Source organism: Stigmatopora nigra, chromosome 22 (assembly GCF_051989575.1).
Source record: "Stigmatopora nigra isolate UIUO_SnigA chromosome 22, RoL_Snig_1.1, whole genome shotgun sequence".
NCBI lineage: Eukaryota > Metazoa > Chordata > Actinopteri > Syngnathiformes > Syngnathidae > Stigmatopora > Stigmatopora nigra.
In genome coordinates this window covers 4,430,966-4,454,541 of record NC_135529.1, presented here as the reverse complement: position 1 = coordinate 4,454,541, position 23,576 = coordinate 4,430,966, and the positions used below count along the sequence as shown (strand labels likewise).

The window sequence follows — 23,576 nt, the reverse complement described above, 5'->3', positions numbered from 1 at the left end:
GCTGATATCACAACAATGTTGGCCGACTTTGCCGTGACACAACACAGACAAGAGAACCCCCGGCGGACCAACAGCTGATTAACGGCAGCCTGACTGGACACAAGTAAGTGCGGACACTGGCGGAAACGAATAAGCAGGAAAACATGTGCAGCATTTCAGCCCTTCATCAGAAAATGTAGTGCAAAGTCAGGACGTGTGGTAAACGATGTGTTGCTAAAAACACACATCCGTGTCTACAAAAAGTATTTTAAGAGTTGCTCGCCGATTCATCTAATGTGGAAGTAAAGTTTGCAGCAAAATGAGGTGGTGTGCAGATAAGCTGTATGTAAATGTACCTTGAAAAATGTGCCTTCATCGTCACAAGATACATTTTTCCCTTCACAAAATACATCATTATTTGAGTGAAGACAGCACTTTCTTCTTTGGGAACAAATCTTTTTTTTCATTTTAGAACACAACGTTTAAATCAAAGAAGTCCTTGATTTTTTTTGTAGTATCAAGTGTATAGTGCTTTGTTTTTAGTTGCTTTGAAAGTGTCTCATCAAAAACATTGTTTCTGACTTTAACTTCCAGCGTGAAATACATTAACTTTAGCTCTCTTTTGCTCTTTACAAAGCCAAAATATTCATGTCTGATCCAATTTTACTCAAACTTACAGTAGGATACACAAATACTAAAATATTACGTAGATGACTTCAGCTCTGGTGTCATTAAATAATCATTTCAAAAAACATGAGGCTCTTCAGTACAACTGAATAATCCTCATCAGGGCAGTCAAACGCGCCAGATCAGAGTAGATATAATGATGAAGACGGGGGCTATGTGGAGCAAGAAGAGGATGGTGATGGTCTGTGAGCCCCTCAAAATCTAATATTTGGCCCATGTATAGCCTTGCAGTGAACAGAGTTCAGGCTTCCAGCTGCATCAACCATAACAACCTTTGAAGCGCTGGCTTGCAATTTGTGTGTGTGTGTTTGGCTTGCACGTGCCTGTGTGTGCATTTAGAAAAGTCTAATGTGAGAAGCACCCTGCCAGAACTAATGCTTGGTTCTTTGTCAATGTACAAGCTTGCACAACTGCATTCACAAACACGGGGCAGCCAAAGCAGCAAAAGAGGGGGGCGGGGGTGCTGAAATTACAATGGAAGTAACATAACATATATTTAACGTTAATTCATGTGTGGACCTTGCATTTGTGCATATCTGAGAGTATATAGGCTTTCAGCGCTTCCCATCTAGGGGCATAGCAATTCGATGGCAAAAAAGGGAGAGACAGACAGAAGCAATTCTATTTCTATCCTTCTAAAAGGCTGCCTTTTCTCTGGACTTTTATATGTACCTGATTTGCCTGTCGGCGCTCTCCACACAGACATGCTGAGACGGGACGTGCTGCGTCGGGAGTTGCTTCCATCGCTCCGCCTCCTTCACCATGGCCTCAGCATCCATCAGGCCGAACCCATACAAATGGCTGACTATGGTCAAGAGACACATACATGCACATATAACCATTACACGTTATTAAAGTGCTATTAGTTTTATTGCACACCAACTCTATTTAGGAAAAAGTAGGCACAATGCCATCGAGTCAAGTAAGAATCCGGAAAAAAACAGCAGCACCTCCACGATTCGAGACTTCAAACACGTTACAAGTCCAATAATAATTATTTCCATACTCCTTCTCCTAGTCATTTGGCCAAAGCAGATTGACAAGGACTTCTCTCATTCAAGGTACTCTAAATGTAGACCATATGGTGTGATGTTTACACCGCCAAGTGTTTACTTTGTTTTGAAGGAAACACACTAAAGCCTCCCGTTAACATAATTTCATTTAAGTAGCAGCAGCATACTAAAAATTGTGTGATTCAACTTGAATTTTATTTTCTATAAGGTCAAAAGACAAACATGCAGACTGCTGTTATTCATGTCATCCTTATTGTTTCTGCTTGACATGCTTGGAAACCTAAGTGACCAGGTGCTAAAATATTTTGGTCACATTTTGAGTCATGTTCACTCTATGAGGCAATTGTTTCTCAGAGAGAAAACAATAATTCATGAGAATGGAGGAAAGTGTGGAGAATCCTAATGAATCCTAGCAAAACCCATTTTCCGGAACCTGCTTTTGCCATGGGAAAAGGCCAAACAGGAATCAGGATTTAGGACACCAGTGTTCATTGAGAGGATAACACAGCATACAGCAGTGTACTGTATCAGAGGCCTGTGCTGTCGACATACCGTTATAACCAGCAGCGTTGGTCTTCCAGTCAGGGGCGCTGAGGTGTCCGGCTCGGGACGTCTTGACAATAATATGCTGAACATCTCTCCAAGTTAAAAGAGGGCTAGAAAGCAGTAAAAAGAAAGATGAATGAGCTACACAGAACATTCACAACATTGTGGAGTGACCACATTGAATTCACATCAAATGACACAACTCTAATGTGGTCATTGATCTAAGAATATATTTTTGTGTGTTGGGAGTTTTTCTCTGAAATTCAGCCCTACAGTTCCCGAAAAAAAATTACTCACAAAGCACTAAAGGGAAAGGTGACAATAAAATGAAAAATAAAAAGGGTGAAAATAACAAGGCATACATAGCTGCAGCTTGTTGATGCTCATTTATGTGTATCAAACCCCCAGCTGTAGGCCTCTCTGATCTCACGTGAGATCCATTACAGGACAGGCAGGCATGTGTCTGAACTCCTTTCATGTCAAAAATCCTACATAAAAAAAGGGGGGAACCGGGAAGTGGGTCAAAGCATTTCCTGGGATTCCCTTTCCACGTCCGTATGTCAGCCAGATGCTTGCAAGCAATCTGAGAGCGCTGGCTTTATTTGCCCTCAATGTAATTCTCAACCAACCATTGTGTTACATGGGGATAAAGAGTTATTGCGTGACAGTTGAGACAAAAGAGCTGACACTTGAGAACACTGGGCCTCATCCTACTGCAATTGGACAAGACTGCAAAGTAGACATTTTACACTGTGTGGAGAAAAAAGGACTAAGATAAGGTGATCCAAATCAAGCCAGTCCTTTGTACATAACCAAACCTGCCAACTTCAAAGCAGTATTGGCTCAAAACACTGCAGGTGTTCAGACATCCCACATGACTACCGGTTATTTTTGCCAACTATCATGACAGCACTGGGGGGAAAAAGTCATGGAAAGCAGTAGTTCAGCTGGAGCGTCTAAAGAGGTATAATTGGAGGTACCTTTCTGTGAGGGATTTTAATTCCAAACTGGTCAATAAAATAACTTCGAAAGTCACAAAATAAATAAACTACAATGTTAATTACAGTTTAGTTAGCCAATGTTTTTTTAAATGGGAATTTTCCCAGAAATTGCGAAAAAAGGGTCATCTGGGAGATGTTTAGGAAAATGTTTATGGAGCAACATATGTGCGTTATCAGCGCTTAGTGTGACATATTCTGCAATCGTGGCCGTTAGCGTTCTGTTTTTTCCAGACATGCCGCAGGCAGATACAAGTGCTTTAAGTGAGTCGTAATGTGCGCAAGCGTTGGCACTGTGGTGCCAATTCGCAGTAACAATTGTAGAAGAAAAAGAACAACAGAAAAAAAGAAAGCTTAGTTGAAAATTCATGTTGTTTTGGATGTGTAGAAAGAGTATTTGCCTGTGAGAGTTTTTTTTTCTTTCTATGGGACTCCAATGCATGTCACCATTTAAATTTTTAGACTCAACAAGTAGTAGCAAAGATGACTTGTATTATCAGCATGTTGCATTATGAACTCAGTCACTGACAAATTGGACTCGTATCTTGCGCCAATATGAGAGATACTTTTCACATGTATATTTAAAAAAAAAAAATAGTGAAGCATGAAGTCAGCCAATTAAACACAAACTTTCGACATGAAGGCCAAATGAATCTGGACACATAAGATCAATATTAATGGGATGGTGGGGAAGGAGTAGCTGCTACGGAGTAATCCTAGCTCCATAAATGTTTTATTGACATTAATTAAGAGTGGAATGCCATCGTTATCTAGGTCACACCAGCCTTCTCATAAACAACCCAATACTAATTAAGGAAAGCAAGCACGCCGACTGGCACAAAACCGCTGGCGGCAGCAGCGGCAGCAAATCTAAAGGTTTTAATGCGGCTTTCACGGGGCTCCCTTGCCGGGTAATTAAGCCTGAAAAAATAGGATGCACTAAGACGTGTAGTGCCAAATAGAAAATCAATCATCCATATTCCAGTGTTGCAGATTAGTGGTCCAACAAATAATCCGTTTCAGGTCAAACAGGTGCTATTATCATCCCTTGAATAATGATATAGGTCTTATAGTAAATACTATTATGGGTTGGTATGGCAGACCACATGGACCAAGCTTCCCAAATCAGAATTAATTTCCTCACTTTTGTCTTTAAACTACGTGACTAAATTGTATATTTTATACTTTTATCTGAGTAACAATTTTTTTAAAACATGAAACCAAAGAGCATTTTTTTTTTATTTCATTTCAATTGGGTGAGTTTAAATTTAATAATAAATTAGGATGAATATTTTAATTGCACAAAAACACAATACCAGTGCCTTTTATACACCTGGATGCAAAAATCACAAAAACACAATACCAGTGCCTTTTATACACCTGGATGCAAAAATCACAAAGCCAATTATTAAATCAACCTAACATAAAAAAAGATCACAAATGACTATTTTATTACGAAAAGCCCAAATAAAGGCAAAATTATTTCATTTGACGTAATGTATGTACAATGTGTCATACAGAGCCAAACTTCCCAAAAATTCAAATTCAACTCTGCCTAGTTTGTAAACTTCCTTTGCATCATTGTATTTTCTTCAACATCTTCATTTGAAAAAACACATTTTATGTTTCCTTGCCTACATGTGAGAACCAGTTTCTCAATTGAAATGTGTAGAAAACAATTTTAAAAAGGGGAAAGTATAGAATACACTAAGCAGAGAGTCAGCATATAAATCTTGTAGAGGAAACAGGCTTATGTGCCCGGCCGGTCATGCCAGGAAAAGCCGGAATATTTTCTACCTCTGGGGATTAAAAGTGGATTAACCGGGTTAAATGAAGTGACCTCGCCTAACTGACTGAGCTTGGCACGTGACAACGGGCGCCTTGGACGCCTGCGTCCAGCTTTCTTAATTCATAATTTGCATTGGAGGAGGTGCAATTGTACTACAAAAGCTGTTTTCAAAGTAGTGCTTGTAGAACTGTGAAAAACCCATCGGCAATAAAATGAGTAAATTGGAATGGAACTAACAACAATAAAGAGGCAAAATGAGAGTCTTGTTAATTTCCCAAGGTCAGAGCTCATTTTATCCAAGAGGACACTAACTAAACAGAAAGACAATCTTCCTTTTTTGTGGGCTCATGTGTGATGATTCAAAATGGAAGTTGCTCCTAGATTGGCGGTGGGTCCAAATTATCATGGGTGCCATTATGTGTCAGGATTGTTGGACCACAATACAACAGAACCTGTTAAATGTGAGGTTTCAATATATTTATATGATGATTTTAAGATTATAAACATCTTTATATGTATAGGTATGAAGCCAAAGCATTACTATGGTATCCAAAAAAAGCAATGGAGAGTAAATCTCTTATATTAACTTCTTGCTAGGGAGATGTTTTATTCAAAAGGAAAAGAGGGGCATCAACAAAGTGCGGATAATGGAGTTCAATATGCTCCTATTATACTATAATCTCTCTTTTGTGAAAAGCCAATTTTAGGTCCTAGCCCGCATCTTGCTAAGAATAACATGAGCTTGAGGCCTCACTTGCCAAACATACTGAATTGAATCTACTCAGATGGATGCATTGGCCTTAGCCCTTTTTAAAAAGTCATTAGAAAGTAAGGCAAGTATAAAATGTTCAGTTGCTCTTACTTTGCTTCCAGAGCCAGGGCGATGATGGCGGCGGCCATTGGAGCTGAGGCTGACGTCCCAGTATGACTGTCTGTGCAGCGATGCCTCAGGTCAGTTGTGATCTGCATGGTGAGGAAGACAATAAAGTTTGGCCTCAGAGCTTCAATAATTGACCATTTATTTGAACAACAAACACTTCTCTGGGGCTGATTCATGTATTAGAAATTTAAATGGTAAAGGATGTTTTTCTATGGCAGGCTTTATACCATATAATTAAAATGATCAGATTTTTATCAACGTCATCTGGCAGGCCAGATGTACACTAATTGGTGGCAACTGACCCTTGGACGTGAATGGCCCACATCTGCTCCACACTTAAATCCATCCCTACCCATTTGCATTGCAAATGTATTGATAGTCAGTCAACTTCATAACAGTCGTCAAGCCAGGTCTCACAAATAATTGGCACAAGGGCCAAAAAATCCAATCCAAACCAAATAGAAAATTGTAGAAATTTGAATTCTTTTAGTTGCGCCTTATAGTGCGGAAAATACGGTATTTTTCTGCACACCCAACTCCCCAACCTCTGGGAATGGGGAGAATTCATTGTAAGTCGATCATGGCATGCTTTGGCCTAATCATATGGACCTCTCGAGCATGGAAGTCTGCGAGCCAAGAGAAAGTTTGGCCAGCACCTCGTCTGAGCCCTCATCAAAGGACCTTTGCTGGACTGAAAAATTGGAGGGATTATCCCAACACAAACATAATGTGCTGCAGCAGAGAATGTGTTCAAGTAGATTAGAGTGACACGCAGAAATGCTTCATTGGTACAAAGCGACCAGGTTACTGAATGTCTGCTTGTAGCGCCCGTGCAGGGACTGTAGAGGAACGGTGCCAGAAAAGTTAACCAACATTGGTTCACTGACACTTTTCATCCAAATAGAGGTGGTTACAATGTGGTAAAAGTGGTCAAGGCAAATTTCTTGTGTGGTGTAGAAATACTTTATGCTTCAAAGCTTTGAGTTTAAATTCAGGCCATTTTGAAAAGAGATATATGTGAGTTTACACTGATCGTCGTTCTATCTTTAGTTCAAATTCAAGGCTTAGTTTCAACCTCACATGAAAGAAAGCATGATAATTAATAAGATTAAGTTCAAACCCTCTCGTTACCCAACCAAGCCAAGATTGAAGCTTACAATCTTCCGGTCGTAGTTTTCACCACTGCTGTAAGTGGTGGTGAGGGTGGACGAGCATTCCTCCAAGTACCAGGGCTTCCGTCCGCTCTCGGCTGTGCTGGAGATGGAGATGGTGTAGATGGAGTTGGTGTAGCCATCGCAGGAGCAGTGGTCGCGGCTTCGGCCGCCATTGCCTGAGGCCCACACGAAGATGGAACCACGGCCCTTCCTTCCCTGGAAAGGAGAGGAGAAAGCATGACGGTGGGTAACTACTATAAAGTGTCTGGATTGTTTTATGTGGGGTGTCACAATGTGTTAGTATCCTCAAGAAACCAAATTATAATAATTTGCACGGGCATGCGGAGGGAATGACTGGAAACAGATTGGGATTCTTCTTTGTTTGAAGAACTAACATTCAACCTCCTGACTCCTCTCCAGGACTCGTGCATGCCTTAAGGCTCACATGCTTAGCTATTCAACTCACAATAACATGCAGTGCCAAATAGTGACATACCCTACATTAAAATTATGATTTATGATGGTCTATGATTGCAGACACCAGGACAATTCAAGTAAAATCCCTATTCGAAATTGCTTCAAATTTTCTCCCAAAATAAAACATTCAATCACTTGACATCATCCATCATTCGCTTAGAGCATCAGGGCTGAAGTGGAAGTGAATTTTTTTTGGGGGAAATGGCTTGACCAGCTGACTCAGGGGCCTTTAGCTGACCTCAGCAATGAGAACATTGAGCATGAGGCAGACATCTGGACTCTGGCGGGGGCGAAGGTGGGTGATAGAGGAAAAGAATATTCAACTGTGAACTTGCCTCAGGACACTGACACCCCGCACCCACCAAGTTGACGTAGGCTGCCGTAGTGACGGGTGTAGTTAGTATCCATTCATTTTCTGGACTGTCAAAGAGTCATAAACTAATTGTAAGCTGGGACAGACAAGCAGTTTCTCCAAAGTTCACATGCAAGAATAATTTTCAATTAATCAAACTGCATGTTTTGGGGATTTAAGCAGGAACCAGGAGAAAACTCACATAAGCAAGCTATATGTAAACTTAACACAAAAAAAGATCTATGTCCAAATTACCTCGACTAACCAATTTAATAATATAAGCAGCTCTAAGAGAGTTTGGTCCTCCGTTTGCAGGATTTGGCAAGAACTACGTTTTTCCCCCATTTGTGTTAAGACCGCAGGCAATTTTGAATATATTCCTTAATTTTCCTGTGAATAATACATGAATGTTAACGACTCGCATTTGCTTCTGTTTTGCATTATTTATCATGCAAACAATATTCGCGCTACTCTACGTGTTTATTTCAAAATTTATCTTCAACTTTTACTCAAGGGGCCCCTGGCACAAAGTCCAAACATATTTTGGAAATTTTTACAACCTTCTCCTATTTTATGGAATGGATGGAAAGTGCCACTAGTATTGGCATTTTCATACCAAAATATCACAATACATTCCCTTGAACACAGTTGCATCCAAAACTCTGTTCGGTTATGCACAAAAAAAAATCATGTTAACTTCATCCCCACTGCACAAAGAGCCTACCAACCGACAACCAAACCAGTTTCTCACCATGCGGATACCGTTCTCAAATGCCTGCCTGGCCAGGGCTGCGGGTCCGTCCACCGTCTTGCCATCATCATCAGGGCCCCAGCTAGCACTGTAAATGTCGATATGCTGCGGTTGGAGGCTCAGAGACTTAGCCTCGACCATGTCTGTCACATCTCCGTCAAGCATTCGCACACCTAGCACACAAAAGAACACCATGAATGGAGCAAAAAAAGTTAGCAAAACAATGTAAAAACATTTCAAACAGTGAGTAGTATATTTCCATTTTTCCCCAGATTTTTGCAAATGATGTGATTTACACCTATGGTAATAATGTCATTGTTTTGTTCACCCTTAAATGATTTAAAATATTAACATTAATGAATGCATCATGCTGAACACACCTCTGCTAAATAAATACAAATAAGAACTATAATTAGAAAAAGAAAGTGGTGAGCCCACCTCCTATTCTGGCATTGTAGGCAATTCCCACAATGCAGTGTGAATTGTTCGCAGATGCAGCCACTTCTCCCGCACACCGCGTCCCGTGTCTGAGGAAAAGACCACACACAACCTATTACATCAACTAACAGATGTAAGCACAGGGCAAATCAGACAGGGGCAACCGAAAGTACATAAAACAAATCCACGAGATACACATATTATACAGGTTTACTAGCGATGCACGCATACACACTCACACTCATAAATTTTAACCAGTGTAACACTATTCCCATGATACACACAAAACCAAATAGAAAAGGAGCCAAACGGCACCTTGATTATTTCACAATGTCAGTCTTTGTTTCGGAATCCCTCTAATCATGTTGAAGTGTTTTTGAGTGAGATACTGCTCTTTGATGGTGTGTCATTGATGAGCGACCAAGGACACATTGGATGTTGTAAGTAGAAAAGTGCTAGTGAAAGGCCTTTTACCATAATTACATACTAACACAGACACAAGTACATACAAACAGAGGAAACACAGACACACTCTTCCATCTGCAACACGTTTTCTTTTGTATACTTTATTTATTACCGCCATCTGATAGATATCTAAAATGAATATCAATTTATAGAATGATGCTGTTAAGTCCAACTAGTAATTCACAAAACTTGCAAAGAGACACCTGTAAGTCATGCTAGAATTGTACAAATGATGTAAGCGGGAAACCACAAAGAAACAAAGTGTTCTACTTTTAAAATAACACTTCATGCATGTGTGGCCTCCATATTTAAGGTTTCCACATGTTGGAACGGAGCATCTAGAATAGTAGACGTGCGTGACGCCGCACCCGGCGGATGAGGATGACGCCCGTCTAGCAAACTTGGCTTTGAGCATGTCAGCAGTCAAGTGTCAACTGTGTCCCCCCGGGGGTAATGAATACAACGCCTATTTTGAATGGAAAAAGTTGATTTTTTTGTGACAATTTTAAATCATGAACAGTCCCCTCAGCGCTGCTTAATGACCCGAACTGGCTTCAGTCGTATTCCCTCACTTCATTTCACATTACTTAACCATGAAATCTTCCGTCTGGCCATCGTTTCGCTCTTTGTATTTGCTCGTAATTTCCATTTTTCCCACATCTGCGTTTCACTTGTTTCAAGTTGTCATGCCGCAATAGAGATGGGGGTGCCATGGATTTTTTCAGTGAAACAACAGTCCAGCTCCCATCAAACGAGACAATCTCACTCTTAGTGTCTGCTGTGTCATCTTGCAGACTCCCAAACCCATTAAAAAAATGCCGGGGCGGTCAACGTTTTTTTTTTGTCTGGACACAAGGCTCATAAAAAAAAAACTCCAGATGCAAAATAAAATCTAGCTTATTACTGTGGCATCTGTCTGCCGCATGTCGCTTTAAAAACACATTGAGTGGAAACATAGTGGTTGAGTTTGCCTTTTACACTGGTTGGCAAATGGCTATCTATAGTGTATGCAGGTATTTGTATGCATATAAAATGAGCAGTGGTCCTCATTTTATCAGGCAAAATTTGGCTAAAAAATCTCTGACATTATGAAGTGTTTTCATCCATATAGTGGTGTGCCCAAAGAGGGGCGTAATCATGGTATTACACTGATAGATAGGTACTCAGCCTGAAATCTGCTGTACTGTTTGCTAAAAATAAATTTAAAAAAACATGCATATACATGTTTTTCTGAAATGCACTAAGTTGCCACAAGATAGCATCAAAGCACTTTCTAAATAGGAAAGTAATACAACGAGAGAAATATAGAGTAATTAAGCCAACAAATTGGGTTGGAGAATGTACTATAATGTACTATATTGCTAAGTGGTAGAATTTACTCCCAATTTTTAGGGAGTTAAAAAAAAGCTGGATTTACCTAAGGCCATAAAGGTGTACAATGTTCTCTCTTGGCATTAGTCACACTCCACACCTCTGGTTTCATTCATACCTGAATTGCCACACTCAGTTCATTAAGCTCAAAATCCTTCCAGTCAGAATCCTCCCGATCACCTAAGGTGTGGCTCAGTGCGTCAAAAACTTATAAACTCTTTATAAAAAATGTCTTACTTGTTCTCATTTGTTGCATCATAGCGCGGCATGGGATCCAGGTCATTTCCATTCACGTCAAAACTGGCTTGGTGGTCCTGTTGAAGAAGGTATTGTGGTGAGAAGGATATTGAGGTGAAGGAAAATGGAAGGAAACAGAATAGAAGATGACTAAGGTAAAAGAAAAGGAATCGAAAAAGAAGAGAAATAGGATGTGGCTCCGACAAATATGACATGGGCTGTTATCGAAAATCACTTGAGTTCTGCCTTTGATATCAAATTCATCAAAGGGGATAGGAATCATTCTAGCATTACCTGTAGCCTCAGGCTGAAAAACTCATATACACAAGGGTATGCTCGACATACCTTAACATGCACATACAGCGTAAACGCAGACGTACACGATGAGGTAGACACCAAATACTTGCACATCCATAAGTATGAGGAATGCAATGTAAACGTGCTTTGAAGCCATGGTGTTTCCCTTAATTCTGCACTGACTAATGCAAAAAAAAAACACGGAAAAAACCGGAAAAGCATATATTTCCTCGGAATTCAATCTGTATCTCAAATGTGTTAGAAAAACAATTTTAGTGCACCTTGTAGTAATTGAATAAAACATATAATCATAAATCAAGCAAGTGCATTTTCCAATAGGATTCTCACAAAAATAGGCAATTATTTTCTGAAATGAAATTTTACAAAAAACGGGTCATGAACTTTGTCCCTTTCTGCAATACGCACACAATACATGCAGATCAAACACACTCACGTAGTTTTGAGCGAGGTCTGGATGGTTGCGCTCTATACCATCATCCAGGATGGTGACCACAACGCCTTTGCCCGTGTAGCCCCGCTTCCACGCGCCCACAATGTTCATGTCTGACTGGCAGTTGTGGACATCATCATTGCAGTGCTGCAGAGACCAAACAAAATACAATAAAAAAAATGTTCTACTCTGTAAATAATCAAACAACAATAAAACAAGTGAAGTCAAGAACATGGCAACATGGCTCACACATACCAAACTCTCAATGATAGTCACCTTTGCATATTAAAGTGAAGATTTATGGAAAATGTATGTCATCATGTCAAATATGACATATGCTTAATTAATACAATGACAGAAATGAAATGATTATGAAAATATGATAATACTATAAATGCATTTGCATTTTGATACAGACACCACCTGATGGTGTAGTGGTTCTTCCGCCTGACTTTGGTGAAGGCCATATGTTTTCAATTCCCACTCGGTGGTGTGATTGTGATTGGTTGTCAGTTTTAATTTGCCCGTCGAATGGTTGGCAAGGGTGTTATCCCCCACCTGGTGCCCATAGTTAGATGGGACAGGCTCTTGGACCACCAGCGACCCTTGCGAGAATAAGTGGTTCAGAAAATGAATGAAGAAATAATGATAGATTGTTAAATTGATGACCAACTTAAGTAGAGCAATTGTGTTGCAGCTCTGGGGACCCTTAAATTGCTTACAAATAGCACTGTGTTGGTTTTTTTTTAATATCTCTCATACAAGTGGGTCTAAAAGACAAAAAAAATATATTAAAAGCAGTGGTCAAAGTATTAGCACTTATCTGCATAACATTAACCATTGACAGAGCTGAGGACTGCAAGCAGTCAAGAAAGAGCAATGATCAGAGCGGTCATGCAAACAAAGTTGTGATAAGAAGCCAAATCTGTTGTGTGAATCTAACTTGACTCATTTAAACAAAAAAGGAATACAGCAAAGTACCATTCCACTAAATAATTGCATTACATGTTGCATCAACACCACAAATGTTTTTAAGAAATCACCAAAGAATGATTTTAACAATTGAGCACTTTTCAATTACTCCCATTTTTTTGTGTGAAAAAGATCTTTGTGGGGTTAAGTGGAATGCAAAATGACTGTGTCACTTATTAATATACCGGGGTATTGAAGACAGACAGAGTTGGACCATATTTCTTTAGCATGTGTTTTTCCATCTCCCATTCATAAAAAAAACAAACAAATCCCTCAGATCATTTGACCTGACACTTATCAGTAACAGCAAACAACTTCTGTTGAACCTTGACCTACAAACTCATTTGCTGGTTAGCAAAAGGGAAAAAAAACTGCTTGGCATTGTATACTCACAATGTACCACATACTGTTCCACTTGGCATCATTGTAGAAGATGTTGCTCGGGAAAGACGGGCTGGTGTGGGCGTGGCTGGAGAGAGAGAGGGGTGGAGCTGGTTTGTAATCTCTCTTGATCCTCCTCTTCACCACCTGCTGCTGGATCCACTCCACCTGAAACACACCACATGGGTCCATAGTCAGTGAATAGATGAAACCAGTGAAATCTCAGTGAAACAAATTATATTCATTCCTTAGTCAGGAATGCAAGAAATGTGTTGCTGCCTATGGACAAAAATCATACTTTTTTATTTCTTTATTTTCATCATTTAGGCTGATAAGCAATCAATAAACCAAAAACTCCCATTGCTTCATAACAGTGGCTCACTTTTCTTGCATTGTTCTTCTAATTAATATGAACAGGGTGTGAGTAGTGATCAATTGAATGGTTTTGGACAATCAAAATTCCATCACCCATGTTGACTTTTGAATTTTGAGTACAACCCTACCCTCATTATCACAAACAGAACAGTTCACTGTATTGATGTTTGGAAATATAAACCAGATATCACACATCCTATATGTAACTAAACACATTGATTATAATGTTTGGTTATGGAATTTTCTTTCCAGTTGACATTTGTCAGGTGATGCAACTGTTCCAATTGCAGTGTGATTGAGCCTTTGGACTTTACACACAACTCGCTGATGCTACCTCTGGAATTGTAGCAGACTGTGACGCACCTTCTATTGGCCAGTGCTGCATGGCGCACTTCTTGCCTGCCAATGAATAGGTTGGTATCAGATTCTGATTCTAAGATAACCTTGAGTCATAAATATCACAGTATCATTGTTTTACAGAATCACAATAAAATGTATTACCAAAAAAATCTGGTTTAAAGGAATATTTTGATTGAATCCAATCTTATGTCAAGTTCCAAACTGGGTTAGAGGCGAGTGGGTACCAGCTGGCCATAACAGTCTGCAAAAAGTGCTACAAGGCCAACGGGAACAGTGAGTACCTACTAGGCTGCTGAAAGCTGTAGCACTACTTTTGAAGGCAATTAAATAACGTAAACTGAAGTTGGACGCAGTTACGGTCTTCACCAATTTTGCCAAGAAGCCTGCTCACTCAAATGTGATGCATTATTACCAAGCAAAAGCACAACTGTAGTGATGTCATCTGTAGTTTGGAGTAGCTTGATGGATATTTCTATTTTGATACTTTTTCTATAACGACACTGTTAACAGACTACGGTGTTTTGACTAGTGCTGGTGCACATTTTGTATTCTTGCAGAAGAAATATTGATGTTTAGTTCTCCTAAGCAAACAAAAATTTGTTTAATCTCCATCAAATCCAGTGGGAGAACATAAGTGTGAATACAAGCATGTCAATCATCGGGTCCAGAATGGTCCACAACCATCATTTTTTTAAAACATTTTCCACCTATGTATGAATTCTCCTGAATGATGCAACCAAAGTGGTAATTTCCAAGCAGCACAAGCAATTTTCTTCTTGACGAACGTCTGTGTGCATACAAAAAAACCTGCATTTTCGTGGCATCGATATAACTTGAAAGCGAGACCGACACAACTGCGGCGTAATTATCCGCTCTCATGCGCAGAAACAATTTGCTGGCTTCTCTGGAGAATTGCGAGGTGGCAAGACGAGATAATGCCAGAAGGAGAGTCCCACAAGGGTCTAACAAAAAAGAAGAGAAAGACTCCATTGGAGTGAAAACAAATAGCTAGCGAAAGAGAATTGATTTCATACATGAGCATCGGTCAATAACTCAGTTGGACATCTCTTTACAGAAGCGGTCAAGTCTCTTATGTATGAAAAGTCAAAGATGAAAAAGCACAAGTTAAATACTGATTCATAGTCATTTTACCCTAATGCTGCTACGTTACATTTCTCCATCCGCCTCAAAAACACAATAGTGTTCATTAAGCCCACTTAAAACCAATGGTGTATGATTGCAATTGGCATACATTTGCATTTGAATTACAGCAACACAGGAAGACAGGGAAGGCATCACTGCATTTCAGCATATCGTAAGGGCAGTGTGATTTGCAAAAACAACAGCACCTCACATCTATTCCCGGGAGTTCTCATTCGTCAGAATTGTGTTTAATTATTTCAGAACTCCTCTTGAGATTTTGCAGCGCTACCTTCACTTTTATATACACAGCAGAGAACTATTTGCCTTTGGACAGAAATCCTATGTTTATATCTTGACCACAACGATTTCTGCACCTTGGGGAGGTCAGCTGCCAAGTTTTCTTTCTAGTGGTGTTTCAATGCAAACAGTGACAAGATGAAAACATGATAAGCAATGAACCAATGAGGTAGATGGTTAGACCACCCTAAAAAAAAACATGAAGTCATTTTAAGAACTTACTTCTAAATGAATGAAATCCATCTAAAGAAAAGTGATTCAAACATGGACACAAGAGAAGAAGTGAGTGCTAAATCTATGAGTTAACGGCAGAACATATATTAGTGGGATTTTTGCCACTTTTTAAAGACAGATTTAGAAGCTCGGAGGGGCTCGGAGGATATGAAAGGTGAAAGCAAAAACAAACATCTAGTTATGAGGCATTTCAAGCAGACTTTCCTCATAAGAGAACCAAAGCTTAGATAAAGGCATATAAAATAATTCCTTCAAAAAGACTGCAGCAGTTTTTAAGTGGTGGACAATTAGGAATTTATAAGGTCGGTAAATGCACTCAAACCAAGATAAAAAAAATCATTGCAGACATACTTCAGCAAAATACTAAAATAAACACGTTCCTGAGAGACAAAGACCAGTGTGAAAGAGAGTATTAAGCAGGCAGACACTGAGTGTCTCACTCACCAAAACATTGGACAATGGATTTTACTACAACTGCGCACCAACACTGGCTTGTAGGTGACAATAAAAAAGATTAGACCTGAATACTATGTGCTTTGTATTGAATTACAATAAAACTAAATCAGACAAGCTTAAATATTATACATATGTCCACCAAAAGAATACCCCAATAGAAAAATGAGGCTCAACCAAAAATGTCTGTCTTTTTTTTTGTCATCAAGAAAGTAATGGAAACTATCTTTGTATCTGTGTAATGTGGCGGTAATGGCACCGGAGCTTTCTCATCTGCCAATTAAGTGCCCAGTGAGTTTGAGTGTTATAGAAGCAGCAGCAAACTCTCTCGTGCTGTTGTGTTAACGTGCAGACAGACATATACAAACGCAACACTATACAAATAAAGTTGAATTGTACATATGTGGTTATGCAACATGCATCAACATAAGTTCTAAGAATAAATATAGATATGGGTAGATCTTTTTAACTCGGTTCTTTCTTTAGAAGCTCGCTTGCTGAAAAAGTGTGAGCACCCTAGCTCAAAATCCCCCCAAAATGATAATTTTTGTGATGATCTTCTCTCTTTGACAGTGACACTCTATTTCTTAAAGTTGGTGCAATGATGTCTACTTTATAAGAATTATTCCATTTGGTGCTTTCCTTTGTTTGTTGCTTTTCTGAAAAGTGACTTTGCACTTTAACAAAGATTTAAATAAACTTCCACTTTGTGGTCGACCTGCTACAGACAAAAACCTTCCGCAGTTTTATCCAATGAGATGCTTCAGTACACCTCCGATAAGAGTCGCACTTGGAGCGCTTTGGATACGCCACATTATCCCAATCCATACGCAATGACAATATCATGCTCCAATTCAGTATCAGTGCCCCTTTGTAGCCTTGCCAGGATGCAAGGCATATGCTTTGGACACGCTCCATTCTGTTTAATTCACTCCAGCAAAGGCTTTCTGTTGTGGCAGCTCACATTTCCTTGAATTTCCATCGTCTTCAATTTGTCGAGTAGCTTGTGTGTATAATCTCAAAGGGTCCCTTCACCACAAAACACCATATCGCCACGTCCCATATGGACTATACGATTGCAGGTGTGCTGGTGAAAGTGAGGAAGAATTCACTTGAAAAGAGCAAATAAGGATAAATTGATCCACTGGTGGTTTGCAGTAGAGTTTGACCCACAACAAGTGAGTTTAAGTCACTTGATATTAGTACACACATGATTTCTGATGAGGATTTGTTTCACATATGAGCATATAATCCACAGTTTGATTAAAAATGAAATCAAATTACTTTGTATTCAGCATGTGTGTTATGACAAAGGGGGAAGTTGTAGTGGGATGTGAGGGATTGAAGAGCAGCCCACGTAGTAGCAGGCTGGATGGCTTTTGGACGCCCAGACTCAAACCTTCCGAGACGCAAACGTCCTCCGGCAAAAATAACCAAACACCAATCTCCTACATTTTTTTCTTAGCCTCCACAAACTTGTGTGTGCAAAGGATTTAAGATGGGGAGTAAAAAGTAGTGCCTACAAGGTTACAGAAGCACAATGACAACCAAAAGCTGCAGTCTTGCTGTGGTTAAATGTCATGATATTTTCAACTGTATAGAATCTATTTGAGCCAAAGAGTGTCTCCAATGACGTTTGGAAGCTGTTCAGATCAGGGCTATTCAGTTTAGTTGAGTCATACCAAACATAAATTCCAACAGATCATTCATTATAGGAAGGTAAAAATTGTGCGCTTATCAGCAAAGAGTTGCTCTTTGACCTGACACATGTAGAATACGTCACCATTGAGGCCGTGCCATAAAGCCGAATGTTGCCATGGCAACCTGGACACACCACTTTGGATGTGCCGCAACAAGTTGATAGCAGCGTACCGCCCCGTCTGACTCATTCACACACACAACAAGGTATCATTAACATGAAGGCGGACTAGCTCTCGTGCTGATCCCGCAGATTAAAACTAGACATCACCCGCCTAATTCCTCGGCACGCCACCTTTCCTTTAATTTGGCTTAATCCAGCCAGCTCACTTGCAACCTTCCACACTTGAAATGTACAGAACAACAAACTTGTGTTAATGCATAGATGGATCAAATAGTGTTTAAAATTCTAATTGAGAACCCCTTCTCAGATCATTCTAATGACAAAATATCAGATTTATTTGAACTCATTTAGTGCTTTTGCATTATATAATAATATCAATAGAGAGACATTGTGCTTACCTTAGGTTCCATGGAGATGAAACTGTGCCGACCGCGACTGGACAGCGTGGACCTCTTAATGGTTCGACTGTGAAAAAAGTGGTAGTGGTCTTTCAAATCACCTATCTGTAAAAGCACAAAAAATTGTTATTATTACTCAACTGCTCATTAGGATGGCCACCGGTGTCAAGTAAAAATAGAGTTTAAAAACTAAAATTCAACAAAACAAAAAAACATTGAGGAGAAATGCTGACCTGAAATACAAAAATGCACTCACACACACACAGAAGTCTGGGCTTCACTCTTACAGGATATTTTTCCACCAATAAATAAATACGCTAAGTAATTTTCATTGTTCTTATGTAGATGACAAATTCTATGAACACATTCTCACTTACTTTTATTGTGCATCTTTAGGTAATTTATGGACTTGTTAATTCAGAATTATATTATTACTAGTTGGATGGTCATAATTTGAGTTAACTCTTAAATACTAGCAGGAGAAAAAAAATAAGTAGCCATATACAACTATTTGTACACAGACTACAAGTAGGGGGACATTGAGCTGAGGACACCTGCTTAGAAGGTGATTAAATTTAATAATTTCTAAAGCCCATATGATCCCTCACATGATCAGAGCGTCATGGCTGAAGGTGCTCCCGTGGTGCGTCACGGATCTGTGACCAGCCCCGCACAATCCACTAGATCAACTTTGTTAATAGAACAAATGAGTCCAAGAAAATCCATTGACACACATGTCATTGAACTCCGTACATTATGAGTGGGAGGTACAGTCTAGTGCAAAAGAGTCACTGATCATTACTACTTTTTATTACTTTTCTGTTACTATCCAGTGCAGAAAACTAAAAGAAATGCAGTATATGAGTAAATGGGGTCATGACTCACAACAGAAGCTGTAAGTCGGCAACTATTAAGATATTTTTCTCTAGCGGTGTGCTCAGAGATGTTTCAAGTGGTTGGGAAATCGAACATAAATGTGCCATTTGGAATTCGAGGGTGAGAAGCACATCAAGAACAGGCATGACAAACCTTTGTCCAAAAGATTCCGAAAAACACCAACAAATGGATGATTTACTTCTGATGCAAGAAGCTCTTCAAAAACAAACTTTGAAGAGACATTGTACATTGTGCCTATGACCTTGTCGACTGATTTAGACTACATTTGAGCCACTGTCTTAGTCTGGGAAGGGGGCTCCACAGTTAAAGGGATTACCCAGAATTCCCCAACAAACTGCTCACCCTCTGTATGCCAACTCCTTTCATCCATCAGCCCATCTATCTATTTATTCATAATCCCTTATTTTTCCGCTACCAAATCATTGTGTGCTCCCTTCCTTACACGCAGGACGTAGTGTATTGTCCTATCACTATCCATACCAGACAAGGCCAACTGCTCTCAACCCCCCACTCACACTTTGCTTCCATGCACAACCTCAAGGTGTAGTCTGCTCAGTTTTGCAAGCTTTACATGTAATTTGCTTCTCAGGCTATGTTAAAACGTAAACCAATAAATAAAAAATATAAAAGTGGCATTTTGTCTGACCATCATAGCATGTCCCTGTACAATTCCCCCAAGACTTTTCTAGTTCTCAAAATATAATTGTCTTGTTGCACAGCAACATTTTAACTCATTACAAGACATCTGGTTCAGTTGTTCCACATTACTGTCTTAGTGGTTGGTGCTAATTAAAAAAAAGTATAACATTTCCCAATTAAATGTAAATCCCAAGTAACTCACCAGCTCCAATTATAAAGAATTCTGTGCAGATCAAAATATAAGAGGCTGACCCCTTGGACTCCCCCCACCACTTCTCCTAAACTAGGAAGTGAAGTAAAATGAGGTGTCGATGTCCAATGAACGCACCATATTGACATGGAAATGAGGGCGATTACTGGGGGTTGTGAGGGTGGTGTACTCCACATGGGAATTCTTATGGTGAGCCAGTATAGAAAATGAACGAGGAGGAGGGCTGGGCGGTGGATTTGTGGGGGGAGTGCTACACGTTTAGTTCCCGTCAAAGAGAGGGGATAAACGAGGCCATTAAGGGTGCTCTCTGTTGAGTGTGGTGGGTGGGCAGGCTGCGCAAAGCAGAGATACAAGAAGAGGGTCGCAATGAGGAGGAGTTCCATAGCTGTTGACTAGGCTACCCCATAACAACCTGTCAGAATGCCCCCACCCCAGCCCATTATCCTCAATACTCATGCCGGCAAGAGCGGGCTTGAACTGTATTTTTTGGTGTGAGGTGTACGTGTGAGGTCCACGCTGGAGGGGTGTATTTCTCTATCCCCTCCCCCCACTAAAGGCTCTTTAACTGTGTCCAAACCCATACACACCCCCAACAGAGCACCACCTCCACTGTTGATGCTGAGCTCTTGTTTCTAGATGTGTGGCTCATTGTGTTCTTCCCTGACAATAGTCAACATAGAGGAAGGAATGCCCCGCAGGAATCTTTCCAAAATAACTTTAAAATGTGTGAACGTGCGAATCATCTGGGAACAATAGCTCAAGTATGCAAAACAACAGTAAATAACTAAACAAAAAAGCAAGTTTTAGGAGGAAAACACAAATATCAACAGGTCACTGATTATAACTGTGACATGAGTGAAATCATAGGTGAAGGTTATATTGTAAGATTACTGTTTTTATCTCAAAAAATGTTCAAATTTTATCTCTGAAAAAGTTTGATATTAAATAAGAAGCTGGCATGGCAAAACACATTAATGTGCATTAACAAGATCATGTTGACTAGAAGGTAGTTTTCGATGGGACCAATAATATGGCAAACTAATCAAAATTGAGAGTGAATCAACAGCCTCACTGAAAGTAGCACAGCGTGCATCAGATCTAATTGATCATTGCACTCATGCGGTTTGTTTTAGACTTGGGGGAAAACATCCCTGCATTAAAAAAATAAAATCGGCTCGATTTTCTTCAATATGCACCAAAAAGTTCTGGCCAATGTGCAAAACTGACACATTTGCTATCTCCAGGCCAGAAGCACCTGTTGTGTGTGGGGTCTAAGTGAAGGAAGGAAGAAAAAAACATTTGAACTGGATCGAGTGGAGCAACTAGCGTCTATGACACTTCGACATACTTGGACCGACTGATGGAAAGGAATGTTGCCTACCTGCCCCATGTTCCTGTATCCGTACTTTTCCGCGATCCGCTCGGCTACGTCGGATCCACCGGTTATCCTAACCGCCCAGTGGTTAGTGTATATCCGAGCGTGGCACGGCATCGGCGGCGTAAGGAAGCCGAGGCTGAGCGCCAGGACGCACAGCAGACGGACCATCTTCACCCCGCTAACTTTTCCTTCCTCCAACACCTCCGCCTCCTCTTCTCGGCGTAGAAAAGGAGAAGTATAAAAAACAACAAACAAACAAAAAACAAACAAAAGCTAACTTTGATCGATCGCGGATCTCATGGACTACCCAAGCGGGGGAAACGAGAGAATCCAACCGAGGAGAGGGACGGAGGGAAGGAGGTGGAGGGGAGCGGAGGTGCAGAGAAGTTTCCCTTCCCCTTCAAAGCTCCGATAAAGTCCACATGGAGACTAGGAAGTTTACTCCGGACGTAGTGGGGTTGTACGGAGGCTCATCCGAAGCTGTTTGCTCCACGAGATCTCCCCGATGTCAAGCACCCGCACGTCAGTCTCCTGGCAAACGACTAACTAGCTGGAGCTTGGTCGGCGAAACGCCAGACTAGAGAGTAGACTATACACGCCAAGGTGGGGGGGCGTAGGGGGTTCCCTGCCGAGGCGCCGCCGGGTCTTAAAGAGAGTAAATTCCGTGGGGGGAGGGGGGGGGGCACTCGTACAGTGGGGCAAAGGAGCAATAAATCATCCTGGGCTTTCCCAAACTTTTCTATAAAATAAATAAATAAATAAATAAATACATAAATAAATATAGATATACCTTAGTTAGTTATCACTTTTTGAAGTGTGCATGGTTGCACTTCTTGCACCCTGCAATCTGCTGGGCCCCTGCCTCTGCCCCAGTTTGACCTGGGATAGGCTCCAGCACCCTCCGCGGCCCTAATGAGGACAAAGCAGTTCAGAAAATGAATTAATGAATATAAATCTTTTTATGACAACTTATGTATGTACTTTATGAAGCTTTGAATCTGATTATACTTTTATAATGACAATAAAGGTGTTCAATTCAATTAATATATAGATATAGAGTGGCCAAGGAGGTAGTGTGTTGGTCTCACAGTTCTGAGACCGATGATTCAATCCCAGGTTTAGACTTCCTGGACTTGTGTGGGTTTTCTCCATGTATTCTGGTTTTCTGTCACATCCCAATAATGTGCACAGTAAACTGATAGGTTTCTGCATGAAATAGTTCAAAAAATCCAAGTGTCCTAAGACAGAGTTTCTTATTTGGTCATTACGGTTATCAATTCTCTTTGCAATCACAGGTACACATCTGTGGAGGCATCACACACATGCACATCTTGTTGAGATATGCTGCTGAATGCAAGCCTTGTCAGTGTGCCGCTTCATATTATTGACACTCAAATACCAGGGCAGACTTAGCTCAACTATGACCTCCACCTTACACAACACTGCATACATTCCCCTGCATTTTTTCTCACAGGTAACTGCTGCAAAAAGGACAACAAAAGTCAAAGAAAAACATACACTTTGAGTTCATCTTTTACCCATAAAGAGAATACCTTTTCACCAATCTGGTGTCCTACAAGTGCAATCAGTGGATTGCAGTTAGGTGCTTCTTGTTTTTCTGCAGAAATCTCATTGGCCAAAGTTTCTGTGCTGGATCGATATGAACAAAAAACACTTACCTACAGCAGCCCTCCAGGATTTGTTTGTCCACCCCTGGAATAAGAACACCAAAATGGAAAACATATCCCACAAAGTATACTTTGATGCTCAATGTGTGTGGGCTTTTTTTTGGGTATCAGACCACATCACTTCATAAATATTTATCTCTAACACAAACAAAAACAATCCTCGACCCACTCAAATATTATGCAAACAAGTAAACAAGATAACTCAAACTACACTAAGAAACAAACCTTTACCCAGTGTTCATTTAGACTCACAAATTCTGACTTCCTTGAGGGGCAGATGTGAGGAAATGTAAAAGATTCATTATAGTTGCTGTTAGGCAGAGGAAATTGACACCAAAGTATATGCATACATAGGTATTAATTACATATGGATATAAAGATCCATAGCAACAAAATAAAAGCATTCCTAAATACAGATATACAAAATATATATCCACATGCAT

The 23,576-nt window shown here is 40.1% G+C and overlaps 1 protein-coding gene across 3 annotated transcripts in view; it reads right to left on the bottom strand.

Annotated features, from left to right (window-relative positions):
• The window catches only part of LOC144215374 (proprotein convertase subtilisin/kexin type 5-like), a 46,430-nt gene extending 24,383 nt beyond the window's left edge, over positions 1–22,047 (bottom strand). For 2 of the 3 annotated variants that reach the window (XM_077744253.1, XM_077744252.1), the window contains exons 1-11: positions 21,449–22,047; positions 18,321–18,425; positions 13,251–13,406; positions 11,889–12,032; positions 11,138–11,214; positions 9,065–9,153; positions 8,627–8,799; positions 7,050–7,262; positions 5,875–5,975; positions 2,232–2,335; positions 1,339–1,471 (exon numbers count right to left, since the gene is read on the bottom strand). In XM_077744253.1, the coding sequence (XP_077600379.1) occupies positions 1,339–1,471; positions 2,232–2,335; positions 5,875–5,975; positions 7,050–7,262; positions 8,627–8,799; positions 9,065–9,153; positions 11,138–11,214; positions 11,889–12,032; positions 13,251–13,406; positions 18,321–18,425; positions 21,449–21,613 (1,460 nt within the window). In that variant the 5' untranslated portion in view covers positions 21,614–22,047. The remainder of the gene's footprint in view (positions 1–1,338; positions 1,472–2,231; positions 2,336–5,874; positions 5,976–7,049; positions 7,263–8,626; positions 8,800–9,064; positions 9,154–11,137; positions 11,215–11,888; positions 12,033–13,250; positions 13,407–18,320; positions 18,426–21,448) is intronic. The other variant, XM_077744251.1, reaches the window with a different exon arrangement.
• Between the last annotated feature and the right edge of the window lie 1,529 nt (positions 22,048–23,576).